Genomic DNA, 13,969 nt, shown 5'->3' with positions numbered 1-13,969 from the left:
CGCTGCAACTACAACAGGCTTAAATCAAAGGCAAGCGCTCGTTTAGAAACCAACAAGCATCTTTTGCTCACAGCCGAGCATCCTGGAGTTTGGCTGCTGCTGTCTTTAAGCACATGGAGCCTCATCCTCATCCTCCCTGCATATCAACGACCCGGCCGTCCCTCTTCTGGGTCGATTGTCTGGTGTGAGTCGTTTACTTATTCACCTAAATCCTGACGAGACCGCTTGTAGAATTTGTATAACTTCTTTGAAATGACTTTCAATGCTGGAAAGCTTAAACTGCAAGGGGGAGGGTTGGGTGTCAGCTCTCCATACATTGCCAAAAGTATTCACTCACCTGCCTTGACTCGCATATGAACTTCAGTAACATCCCATTCTTAAGATGTTGGGTTTTGATATGACGTTGGTCCACCTTTTGCAGCTATAACAGCTCCAACTCTTAGGGGAAGGATGTCCACAAGGTTCTGGAGAAGTCCTGGCTCTCAATCTCTGCTCTAATTCATCCCAAAGGTGCTCTATTGGGCTGAGGTCAGGGCTCTGTGCAGGCTGGTCAAGGTCATCTACACCAGACTCTGTCCTGCGTGTCTTTATGTTGGAAGAGGAAGGGGCCATCTCCAAACTGCTCCAACAACCAACACCTCTTGGTGTCCTGAAGCTTTCAGAGTTCCTTTCACTGGGACTAATGGACCAAGCACAGCTCCTGAAAATCACCACACACCAGAATCCCCCCCTCCACCAAACTGAACACAAAACAGCGAGACAAGTACTGTCCTCTTTGCAACCGTCAAACCCAGACTTGTCCCTCAGATACCCAGATGGAGAAGCACAAGTCGTTGCTTTACACCACTGGATTCGACATTTTGCACTTGGTGATATATGTCTTGGATGCAGCTGTTAAGCCATGAAAACCTATTGCATGAAGTTCTCTACACTGTTGTTGAATTAATCTGAAGGCCACATGAAGTTTGGAGGTCTGTAGCGATTGACTGCAGAAAGTCTGTGCGCCTCAGCAGTCAGTCAGTTTCTGTGCTCTTCCACTTCGTCACTGTTGCTCCCAATCACCTCTGCCTTGTTATTATATCACTGCCAGTTGACTGTGGAAGATTTAGGAGTGGGGAAATTTTAAGATGGCATCCCATAACAGAACCACGCTGGGATGCACTGAGCTCCTGCAGAGCGACCCGTCTGCAGTTTGATAATATTGGGCCGTTATGCTGTTGTTATTAAATCGATTCACACACGTACCTGATCTGTATATATAAGCCTCATCCTCGCTGCTGGGCTGCCATGTTGGGACAGGGCCTATCTCTGCTGTAAGCTGGTATTGGGTGAGAATCCTGTGGAGCTGCACTGGTTTCAGAGACGGATGCTCGCTGGACAAAACTCGCCAACTCAACTGCAGATGAAGCGGAGACAGATCATTTAAATTAGGCAACCATGAGAGATTATAACAATGCTGCCTGACGTCTGTTTAGGACCAACAGTGATATGGTTAAGAGTGTTCAGTAGGCATGTGTCTGTAGGTCACCTGTGTGAGCTGCTGTTGGGATGTAGCCACTATGGACACAGTACTGTTGAGTTTAGTGAAGAACTTCTCAGCCAGATGTCCCAGACCCGACTTGGCGGCCCATTCCATGATCATTCGCAGACACGCCTGAATCTGCAGCGCCTTGGAACGCTGGAACCAACCCCGGGCTGGACCTAGACACACACACACACACACACACACACACACACACACACACACACACACACACACACAGGGTAGTCTCCTGGGAACTATAACACTACGGCGTATTCTGTGCGAGAAAGAAAGGCAGAATAAAATCCAAACTGCGTGCTTATGTAAATGTATGTCTTAGTGTGTGTTGTTTCTGTACGACAATGCCGACATAAATTTTTAATTAAGTTGTGATTGAAGAAGGTGAAACAGTAGCAACACCCACTAACCGCCTGCAGAATATAAATGCGGTGCTGCAGGAAGGCTCAGCTGACTGCATAGCAGGCCAGCTCCAGTCTGGCATCCCTGCTTCTGTAACCCCTCCTTTATTTCTCCTCACCGAAGAACCGAGAGAAACGCTTGTGATAAATTAACCAAAAAGGTAACATTGAATCCAACTTGTGAAATACAGGCGTCTCATGTCATGGTTTATCAGTTTGCTGTTGTTTCACCTCCTACTAGCTGCGACGCTTCTCTTGTTTTCTTAAACATGTCTATAAAAAGCTGGCACAAACTAAGCACAACGGCAGTTTTCATATTTTGACCCAAAAAAAATGCTTCTAGCTTATTGCATTTTTAGGCCAATCAAATTAGGGGATGATAAATAAAAATGAACATAACAGAGTGATGATAAGGTTCTGGTGAGGTCCTAAAACCAGGACATTTAACGAGCAGTGGACCAGTTAAAAGGCCAGGTGACGATCTGACGGCCCTGATTTCTAACTAGAAGCGTTTGGATCGCTCCCTCGGGGTCGGGAGTCTTTGTAAACGATACAGATCGTGGTAATGAGGGCGTTGCTCTTGCCTGTTGTGTTAAGTGAAAAGCAAATTTACTTTACAACTGTACTTCAACCTTCTCCTCTGTGAGGAGATACGGACTATGACTGTAAGGATGAGTTTCTAGACACATAATGCTTGAATTTGGTTTCTCTGTAGGGTAGAGAACTAAAGCTTTCTGGCACAACTTCACCCACTTCCAAGGTGCATGAAGAGAGGCAAAGATCTGGTGAGGCGAAGTCTCCAGCAACACTTGGAATCCGAGGAAACAACTTCATTAGCAGACCAAGTGTTTGGCTTGTGTCCCTTCATCGGGGTCATTACAAGGTCATAGACAAGGTCGGTAATCCCAGTCAATCGGAGGTGGTTCTGGCATTTGATTAGGCTCAGAGCGCCTCCCTTTGCAGGGTCACAATGTAGGAAACTCTCAAGCTTCCTCAGGACTCAGTCTGGCTTGAAATACTTCCAGGAGGAAATTGAGAGTGTCGCTGAAAAGAGGGACGTCCACTGATTCAGCTTTTCATGGCTGATTTCGATTTTTAGTTTTCTTTGAGGTTTGACCTGCTCACTTTGATCAATCTCAATATTTTGGACAACAGATTATAACACACAGAGAAAAAGATTAGCTGCAGATGCTTTGAATGGATTAGTGGTTTTGAATCCTACGTACAATGACTAGGATTATGTAAATAAGTTACGAATCTTACTAAATTCCATCGTTAAACTAAAAAGTGCATAACATTACATGTTGGTTGTTTACAGATAGAAAATGTTTTTGATCCACATTTTTGATTGGCCCATTTCTTATCACAGCCCATCAAGGGAAAATTCTTGACATTTAGGAAACTGGACATTTATTCCATGGGACTTAAAGTAAATTTTAATATCTCTGGCCAATTAACTGATACAGAACATCTCTTGAGCATTTCCATCCTGAACATTGTTTTTGGATAGACTGGGTGGATGGGTTCATTTAACAATAACCATGTTTAGAGATTTCTGCGGCTAGTTCCGTTGTCTTATTTTACTTCCAATTGACCCATTTTTGGTCATCCATCAGGCACGCAGGTTTCTGTATTTTATCACCAGACATCGTCAGATTCTGTTGATCTCAGACCTCATTTGAACTGCTTTCTGACTTAACAATTCTGAAGACTACGGTGATTAAAGAAACCAGTAAGCTCCTCAAAAGAGGAATTTTCTCTGTATTCCCACTGCAGATGGGAACACTGAAGAGATGAAATAGCCTGGTAGAAATTAAATGTAAATCTTCCTCTTAATAGCATAACCTTGGGCTGCACTGTCACTGCATTGCTCGTGGTTTTATTGATAGTTTTAGAGACTAACGTTAACAACTGTTATTTATAACATATCTTTAAGAGTTTAGTACTCTGGCGACTGGCGGGTTGGGTGTGCACACCCAGCCAAATACACATTAATGTTATCTGGGCTAATCATTGTAAATCTACATGACAGATGGTTCCCCTCCCTCTAGGATAAGCTTGCATTCTTCTGTTAAATCAGAAAAATGCAACAAAAGCAGTTTTGTGAAAAATTACAGGCTTTAGATATTATGGATGAGGACAAAAAACAAAAGAACAATACACTGCAATGCCATTATTTCGGTTCTGCTTGAACCAAAATGTTTGAAGTAAAATGATGTCTAATGGTCCTTTACGCTCACAGTCAGGTGATGGTGGCTGAGAGGCTAAAGCACACAGAGATTAATGTATCATCAAAGTGAAAGGAAAATGTAAGTTTAATGGCAACAAATAATGGAAGTCCAACAATAATATTTCCATTTCAGGTTTTCCTAATACCCTGGTGTCAAAATCCCTCCAAAAAACGTGATAAAACCAATTAACCAGAATGCACATGTCACATAGAAGGATTTCCTTACAACAACTATGAATGTAGGAGATAAAAAATAAAAAAATAGTTCAGTGTTATACATCACTCAGAGGACCGAGACCACTAGTGGTAGTCAGTGGTACTACATTTGAGGCACTTCATGACAGCTTAGTCTGCTACTGTGAAAAAAGGGCAAATTTCATCTAGTTTTTAGAGCCAATAACTATGAAACCAAAAATCTTTACAATTTCTGTGCTTGCTTTTCATAGTAATTTTAAACTGCAGGTTTTCTGACACAAGGATCTTTTAAAACTGAAAGGCCTTACCATATGTGGATAATGATGCTGCATATGTAACATAGTCCGTGGGCCAGAATCTGTAGGATGACTTTTCGTATGAACTATCAGGGGGCAACTTTCTTGCACTTGGATAAGTTGATACACATAGCAGTGATCTCAAAACACCAATGTTCCCACGTTTTAACTTGCACATTAATAACTTAAAGCCAATAAAAAATCTAAACTGTTGCGCTGCGGTTCAAGAGGTCATGTGATTCGATTTTTGCTGCTCAGCCAATCAGATCGCTGTATTGTCAGCTGATCGAGTTCAACGGGTTCATCATGGCTGCGCCCGTAAAGGGTTGTAAACATTTGTTTCCAGACGAAGAAAGCCCAATAATAGCATTTTCTGGCACCAGTTGGAAAAGATCTTTATGGCAAGGAAAAAGAAATAGCCCAGACCATCCATTCATTTTCTAACACGCTTATATCCCTGCTGGGTTCGCAAGGTGCTGGTGGCGATTTCCAGCTGTCAATGGGCGAGAGGCGGGGTATAAACTGGACAGGTCACCAGTCCATCGCAGGGCAGAAATAGCCCAGTCTTTTGCCCAATTTACTGTGATATCACAAAAAATCTTGGTGTTATTTTTGACCAAGACATGTCATTTAAATCCCATATTGAGCAGGTTTCCAGGGTTTCCGTTTTTCACCTCTGGAATATCGCCAAAATTAGAAATGTTTTGTCCAGGACTGACACTGAAAAACTAGTCCATGCATTTGTTACTTCAAGGCTGGACTATTGTAATTCTTTACTATCAGGAAGTCCACAAGATGCAGTTCAAAGTCTTCAGCTGATCCAAAACCCGTGCGCAGCAAGAGTTCTGATGAAAATCAACAAGAGGGATCATATTTCTCCAATTTTAGCTTCCCTTCATTGGCTTCCTGTTAAATCAAGAATAGAATTTAAAATTCTCCTTCTAACGTATAAAGCCCTTAATAATCAAGCTCTATAATTTATCAGAGCTCTGATTACCCCGTATGTTCCTAACAGAGCACTTCGCTCTCAGACTGCAGATCTACTGGTGGTTCCTAGAGTCTCTAAAAGTAGAATGGGAGGCAGATCCTTTAGCCATCAGGCTCCTCTCCTGTTGAACCAACTCCCAGTTTTGCTTTGTAAGGCAGGCACCCCGTCTACTTTTAAGACTAATCTTAAAACTTTCCTTTTTGGCAAAATTTATAGTTAGAGTGGCTCATGTTACCCTGAGCTATCTCTGTAGTTATGCTGCTATAGGCTTAGGCTACTGGAGAACATCAAGATCTATTTTTCTCACTCTGCTGAGTTCTCCTACTGTTCTCCAATTTGCTTTGTTTGTTGTTATTTAAACTTTTTGTTGTCTCTGTCATTTTTTTCTTTATAGTAGGTACACCTGGTCTAGCGTTCTGTTAGCTGTAACATCATCCAGGGGAGACAAATAACTCGCTATTACCATATAACATAGAAAGGATTCCTGGATCAATGTGTGCTTCTGTGCTTTCTGTGTCTCTGCTCTTTCTTCTCTAACCCCCAGTGGGTCGAGGCAGACGAGCGTTCACACTGAGCCTGGTTCTGGTTCTCCTGGAGGTTTTCCTCCCTGTTAAAGGGGAGTTTTCCTCTCCACCGTCGCTTCATGCATGCTCAGTATGAGGGATTGCTGCAAAACCATCAACAATGCAGACGACTCTCCCTGTGGCTCTACGCTCTTTCAGGAGGAGTGAATGCTGCTTGGAGAGACTTGATGCAACCTGCTGGGTTTCCTTATATAGGAAACTTTTTGACCAATTGATTGAATTTAACTTTGTAAAGAGCCTTGAGATGACATGTGTTGTGAATTGGCACAACATTAATAAAATTGAATTGAATTAATTATTTATTTTCCTTTAAGTACTGTAGTTGGAGTTCATGCTTATTTTTGTAGGCTTATGTTATTTCTTCACTTAATCATTAAAATATGTGATTATAAAAAAATATTTTGCATTACAGTTAAGTACTACTTTAGAGACATTTAGAGAATTAAAAATATTAAACATTTAGTGCTGGGACACAGTTAAAACAATTAGTCTAATTGCTGGTGAAGATTCTCAGTCATCCAGGTCATGATCCATCCAAAAAAATATTTAGTCTAATTAATTACAAAGACTTTGCAATTGAATAATCATGTTTAATCACATATTAGACTTTGCCAAAATTTGACACAATAAGCAAGGTTCTTCAACTTCAATACGTTTTTTTAACAAATTAATAAATGGACATAAAACTTGGATTAGGATGATAAACAGCCATTTTTACCTCGACTATTGAAAACCTGAATGTTGTGACTGTGATTTTGTGGATCCAATCATAAAGATCCAGATGCAGTTAACTTTAAAATGTTTTATGGCTATTAAATCAACAGCTTTACACTTTACTCTCCTACATCATGCAACTATGTTGGGAAATGTTTCATATTTCTATATTATACAGAACGTGGTTTCCTATAATTTAGATCTATATTCAGAACTAAATGATAAATACATGCAGTGTATTTTTCTTTCCACCCCCCATCCACCCCTAATTAAAGCCAAAAGGCACTAAAGTTTCTCACTTTCTGAACACATTGATCAAAATGAACAAATTTAGGTCCCAGCCATAAAAATTATATTTCAATATAAAGAATATTTATGCCAACTATTATTTGTGAATGATTGCTGCAAGCCTGTGACTCAATGTAATCTGCTGTTTCCTCAGATTTTTTATAACCAATCTGAATAAATAACTGAACTTGACTACATTGTTTGTTAACTAGGATCAATGTCTCAATGGTTGGATTGAATAGACTTTTGTTCTCCACAAAGTTCCTCAAGGCAATATTTACTATGAATTGACGCTATTTAAATAACCTAAACCTAAATTGTATTATGGAAAGAAAATCAGTAATATTAAAACAGCTAAACTTAAAACCTTATAACATGTCTGCAGAAGTTGCATATGATGGGAAGCTCCAGGCAGACAATGAACTGGGAGCATTATCTGCTGACTGCAGACACATTACCCTTACAATATTCTACCATATGTTCTGGATGCACACACACAGAGACACCCTCGCCTAAGTAATAGGCTTATGTCTGGGCATACAGTAATCTATGTTGGGATGAAGAATCGCAAACAGGAGAGACATCACACAAGCTCTCGTCAAGGTGTGATAATGCTTTATAACAGCTGTTTACACACAAACACACGTGTGCAGATTCAAATGAACGTACAATCAAACAAGTCAAACTCTGAACGCGCAACTCTCTGTCCTGACCTGTAATGTAATGCGATGTGTCTAAGGCGCCTCTCAATATGCGAGGGAGTTACTGCGCGAGTGTGAGCCTTGCGTATCGCCTGGTGCAAACGTCAGCGATACCTGCCACAAACTCACTCTCTTGTTTCCATGGACACCGTCAGCAGCGAAATATCAATGAGTGACGAAAAGGGGGGGGGGGGGGTGTGAAGGAGCAGGGAGGTAGGGAGAAAGGCAGCCAGACGGAGGGGGAGAGAGGAGATGGAGGAGCATGTGGCTCAATATGTAGAGGTATTTCTCATTCTCCCTTTGCCAGGCACGTGATCTTTCTTGTCTCCACCAGTTAATGAAGATGTATGGCATAATTCAGTGCGTTCATGTGTGTGTGTGTGTGTGTGCGAGAAAAAACACGTAAGGTGAATTGGCTGGAAACGTTGGAAATCGCTGCAGGTAAATTACTGTTTTCTGTATTTAGACCCGGTGATACACAATTAGCAAGGTCATAACAAAGCCTCAGCTATCTTCCAACCCTTTGCCCTGCACCCTGCCCCTTTTTTTCACTTGCTTCTATCCAACCCCACCTCTGCTCTTCTTTGTCAAACTCCCTGATGGCCAGATGGAAAGAAGGAGGAAGGAGGAGGAGGAGGGGGAAACAGAATGCAGATCGGAGAAGGGCACAGAGGACAAATCTGCGTTAGTCCCCGTCAAAATGCTGACAAGGACTAAAGGGCACACTCACTCAGATACACTGAACAAATCTGCACACCAGCGGGGATGTCTAATGGAGGGTGGGACAAGAGCGGAAGCGTTTTTGTCTTACCTTTGTCCATTAACTGGTTAAACAGCGACACGTTGGAGAAGAAGAAGAGGTAAGCAAACATCTGAGCCTGGATCTCAGGGTGAACCAAGTAGCCATGCAGAAGCTCCTGTGCACTCTGAAACACCTGCAGACACAAAGAAATAAAACTTTTTTTTTTAACAGAAATATCAATGCTTTGTGACATATTCTAAAATATGTTTTTCTTTCTCTTCTACGGTCCCTGGTCTGAAGACACTTGCAGCAGTTTTACTTGAGTTCAACGAGTAAAGCCACCAAGGATTGTGGATCATTAAAGGATTTTCAGTTATATAGAAAAATAGGCATGGTTCTCCCGCTACATGTCTGCATGCATTACTCTTTCAGGATATGCCTGGCTTTATTGTTTTTGACTGTTTTATTTTTTCTTAGACGTAATTAGATTTTAATTCAGCTTCATAGGTTAACCGCTATCAAAGGATAAAAACTATCACCAGATAGTACTGTTATGCTCCAACAATTTTGAGTGAATCATCAAGTTTCCATGTATTAAAGACGCTTACATGTTTGAAATAAGGGTTTTCTTGGATTCTTCAAGTTAACAGCGGCTAAGCCATGAGACTCAAACTTGAATATAAAGAGGACTGGAGCTCATGGATCACTTGTCAGTCTTTATTGTGCAAATACTGATGAAGACACAGTGGGTGTCAAAACACGAGTCTGCCTCAGTGTTTGCTCAAGAAAAGCTGGCAAATTATCAGTGAGCTCCAGCTCTTGTTTGAATTGAGAGTCATACCTTTGCTCTGAGTTTAGATCAACATCTTGTTCGTCAGACTGATTTAAGTGGAAAAAAAAAGTGCTGGTACTCGCCTTTTTTTTCTAGGGATGGGGGTATCATAGTTATAGTACTCATAAAATCTATATATTTAAAATAAAAATGTTTAAAGTATGTTAATATATATAAGCAATACAAAAATATTTGCTCAAGAAAAAGGTGGACATATCTTCAGTCTTTACCCTCCATGAGTCCAATATGTAATTGAGTAGTGAAAAAAGGTACCTAAGCGACAGGTGATACTTTAACAAAGTCATGAGTTGAATGAAAAAAAAGGTTGCAAAAATTATTTTTTTAATGGATGTAGACAAAAAAGTAGCAAAGCATAATTTCACATGCAGGTTTTCAATAAAGCAACAGTAAACTTCTTTGAACAAATGAAATGATGATAAATGCAAAAGTAACAAGGACATGAGAATTGATCCCACATTCAGTCTGTTACTTCTGTACTAATCCAGCGACTTACTCTGAACAGCAGCGTTAACATCTGTTCTTCTAAAATATTTAGCAGCGCTTTTGCAGACTTTGAGGATCTTTGGTTTTAATGAGCTCCTCCAAATGAATCTTCCTCGGGAAAACAAAACTTGTCATGATCACATTGTGCAGTTTCCTCTGGAAAGTCTAACATTTATGATGTTTTTAGAGGTTTTCATCAAACAAATACAAAATGTGAAAACAAAAAATAAGTATTATTCTAAGAGCACTTTATAGGAGGAGTCCTAGTTTTGATTACTCTCCCCATTGTTGCATTTTATCTATTGTATTTTATTGTGCTCTCATTTTAATACCACCTAAAATCTATTATCTTTGATATTTTTCCTCCTTGATCAGTAAAACCTTGATCAGAGGTATCTTATGTGGAAGTATTTGCACCATTCTTGATACAAAATTAGTTTGTTTTTTCATGATTTTAATTTCTCCTCTTATTGCAACAGTTTTCAAAACTTCATTATTAAGAAGGTATTTTGGAAATAAAGAGAAACACGCTAACAAATCTTGTAATATTGTTAATTTCTACATGGGGGGCACCAAACAGCTTTTGTGATCAGGGCCCTCAAATGGCTAGCACCGCCCCTGATCTTATCAAGGCGTTTGTGCTTTTATTCATCTTATTCCACAGGCAGGTGAACCTGAGAAAATGTGTCAGACTAACTGCTATGAAGCAATCTGATTTTAGACTTAGACAACTTTATTTGTCATTTTGTATGCACAGAGTGCGTACAGAACGAAATTTAATTTGCATACAGCTTGAAAAATTACAGTAAATTGCAGTAAATTACAGGCTACGGTGCAGCAGTGATTTATAGTAAACAACTGGAATGTAAACAATGTAAACAATGCAGGGGAAATAGACAGTGTGCGATCACAGTGTACTTTTGCTGTATTTTATCCCATTCTGAACCTGTCCTCAAAGGAAGCAATGACTTCTCCTGAGGTGAAGGAACTTTGGGTTAATGAGGAAGTTTAAATGCATTTCCAAGTAAGTATTCCGGTTTTACAGCTTGAAAATATTCGATTAAAAGGTTAGAGGACTATAGTGGATCTACTATTTTTATAACTTATCTATCTGAATCAGCAACATTCCTACAGGTATTATCAAGGGGAAGAAGATTGTGCAGCATAGCTGAGTTAATTTAAATAAACAACACCCCATTATATAGCTCTAGGGAACCTTAAAGGTAAAAAAAAAAAAAATAGAAATTAGAAAAAAATACATTGTAGTGAAACAATATCTGGCACTTTATGGATGGCACTAATTGGAACTATATGATTTTCATGCTTACCTGCAGGACTATGCACACAGAGTCTCTAGGCCAGAATGAATTTCCCTATTCTAATTAGTTTTAGCTGTAATTTACTCACTGGATCCAATAGTGTACCGCCAGGACTAGTCTTAGGACCACTTTTATTTATCCTCTATATCAATTCTGTGGGATAAAACTTCAGCGTAGCATATAGTCAAACCACTTATTCAAATACAACAATATATTAAAACATGTATGATTATACTTTAAGAAGTGTTATAAATAGATTTTTTTGAAAATTCATTTCCTGGAACATCTTCTAAAAGAAAGAAAATCTATATATTCAAGGTACACATCACAATTATTGCCACTTTATCTTTGACAATACCTACTCAGCATTGTATGTTTACCTCCAGGATTCTCAATGCACAACCAGAACATGACATGCATGGCAGAATGCCTGTATTGCCACACAATTAAACTGCGAAGGCTCAAGTTTAGGTGTCTGGGCCCGAGTGTGCTTGTGTAATTTAAACAGACAGTTTTACATCCATCTCAATCACTGTAGCTAATGGTGTCCCTCAGGGATTTGTCTTAGTACCGCTGCTATTTATCCTCTTTATCAAATCCAGGGTACAGAGCTGAAAACGACCTGATAATATTCTGATATTTTAGTTTAACTAAACAATTCTAAATGTATGATAAAGTGTAAAGAGGAGCCATATATTTAAAAAAAAATCTTACAAAACATTTAATATTTGTTGGCAAAATCTAAGTAAAAAAGCTATTTTTCAAAAAGGTACATCTCACAATACTCTGCACTTTAGCTTTGACCAATACCTGCACCGAGCTATAAAACCCAAAATGCTTACCTGCAGAACTCTGCGCACGGGTTCAGGAAACCCGACACCTCCTTTCCAGCAAGGCTCAGAGCTGTCGACCGGGAATGGATTACAGTCTAATAAACCTGGCAACACCACATACAGAGCCTGGACACAGACACAGACACAGACGACGTTTTATGATCAAGGCGATCTGCATCTACAAAATAACTGGACCTGTTTTGTTTCTGTTTCTGTTTCATATTCTCTAGCACCACAACGCTATAATAACAACAGTACCTTAGTGATATAGTAGACACACTGCTGGAAAGTGTACATGATCACTTCCTCCAAGATAGTCATGGCCTCCTCATTGGCTGTTATGGTCGCCGATAACAACGACTCCTTTGATCCTAGAGAGATGACAAGAGACACAGGGACCCTTAAGAGGATTGCAGTGAAAAAGGAAAGTGAAGCCTACAGCTGTGTCATATCTGCCTCATGTCTGGGTGAGTAATGGCTCCTCAGCCAGGCCGTTTCCACACACCATTCAGAGCCTAAGTGTATGTGTGCGTTACCTTGCAGCGTCTCTATGCTGTGTGTGTAGGCCGGCGCTCTTTGCTGGATGAAATACAGGATCTCAATAGAGTTTGACATCCAGAAGAAGATGGTCTGCAAGTCTGGGATCAGGTCTGAGATGCTGAGTAAAGACAAGGAGGCTGGGTCCTGACTACACACAAGCAAGGCGACACGTTACATAGTTATGGAGAACACAGCAACACAATGAACACAATAGCATGCAAATAGGAACACATAGGTACACAGCATTTCTTTCCATGCAGCACTAGTTGGAAAGCGATACTCACTGCTGAGCTTGCTTCTGAGCCAGCTCCTTTGTCTTCTCCTGCAAGCCACACACACACACACAGAGAGACCAATTAAGTTCCCATTACACTTTCAGTATCTGCGTAGGTGAACTACATTTCCTTTGGTGTCTTAGCTACCTTTATAAAGAAACGGCACTGACATTTATAAAAGCCTGGTACACTCAGAATAAAACGGTTTCCTGGGTTTACAGAATTTGCTGTTTTCTAAACCTTTTGGGTCAAATGATAGTATTAGTTTTGAAAGTAAATAAACGACAGTTGTGCAGGTACACGCCACTGCTAGCTAGTATGACAATTTTGCAACATTTAACCAACTTCATATATGAAGTAACGCTTATCTCTGACCATCAAACTTCGAAAGGCGCAGCACCCTACAGGACACGATACTCAAGTCATCGTTAAAAGTGTATTTTGCATTGAATCGAGCTTAGTGTGAATCGAGTTAGCTGAGAAGTCATTGCAGATAATTATTAAAACCTATGTGGAGACGCTTGTCAAAACACTTAGGAAATAATGTGTCTATAAACAAATACACTCACAGCTCACATTGATGAACTTTTTCAGTTAAAATTAAAGTTGGGGACTAGATCTGCACATTATATCCCAAGTTAATCATCATCAATAACTCTTGGCTAGTGTATTCCATGTGTAATGGCCTAAAATATGTACTATATTCATTATATATCAACATAATATTCAGCTTGCTGGATTGCGTATCACTGGAGTAAATGCTTACACCTTGTAACAGTGTTTAGGATGCTAAATGTCACAAAAGGTGATAGTAACACAGGTGAGAAAGGGGTATGAGAAAGTCGTGGATTTAACTGATACCATCATGGCAAAATTATATGTAAATATTGCCATCACATGATTTTCTAATACCCTGGAGCCCTGTTAGGGACTTATGCTATGATGCCTAAACAAGCATATTGTTATAATTCCTTTATTTCTTGTAAG

General features: G+C 39.9%; 1 protein-coding gene across 5 annotated transcripts in view; it reads right to left on the bottom strand.

Annotated features, from left to right (window-relative positions):
- Positions 1-13,969, bottom strand: part of radil (Ras association and DIL domains) — a 43,049-nt gene that overhangs the window by 8,530 nt on the left and 20,550 nt on the right. For 4 of the 5 annotated variants that reach the window (XM_036129712.1, XM_021308556.2, XM_021308558.2 and 1 more), the window contains 7 exons: positions 12,992-13,029; positions 12,704-12,855; positions 12,426-12,538; positions 12,177-12,293; positions 8,749-8,872; positions 1,529-1,701; positions 1,246-1,396 (listed from right to left, as the gene is read on the bottom strand). In XM_036129712.1, coding sequence (XP_035985605.1) covers positions 1,246-1,396; positions 1,529-1,701; positions 8,749-8,872; positions 12,177-12,293; positions 12,426-12,538; positions 12,704-12,855; positions 12,992-13,029 — 868 coding nt within the window. The remainder of the gene's footprint in view (positions 1-1,245; positions 1,397-1,528; positions 1,702-8,748; positions 8,873-12,176; positions 12,294-12,425; positions 12,539-12,703; positions 12,856-12,991; positions 13,030-13,969) is intronic. The other variant, XM_021308557.2, reaches the window with a different exon arrangement.

Source organism: Fundulus heteroclitus, unplaced genomic scaffold (assembly GCF_011125445.2).
Source record: "Fundulus heteroclitus isolate FHET01 unplaced genomic scaffold, MU-UCD_Fhet_4.1 scaffold_205, whole genome shotgun sequence".
Lineage (NCBI taxonomy): Eukaryota > Metazoa > Chordata > Actinopteri > Cyprinodontiformes > Fundulidae > Fundulus > Fundulus heteroclitus.
The sequence above is the reverse complement of the archived record's forward strand: the minus strand, read 5'-3'. Positions and strand labels throughout refer to the sequence as shown.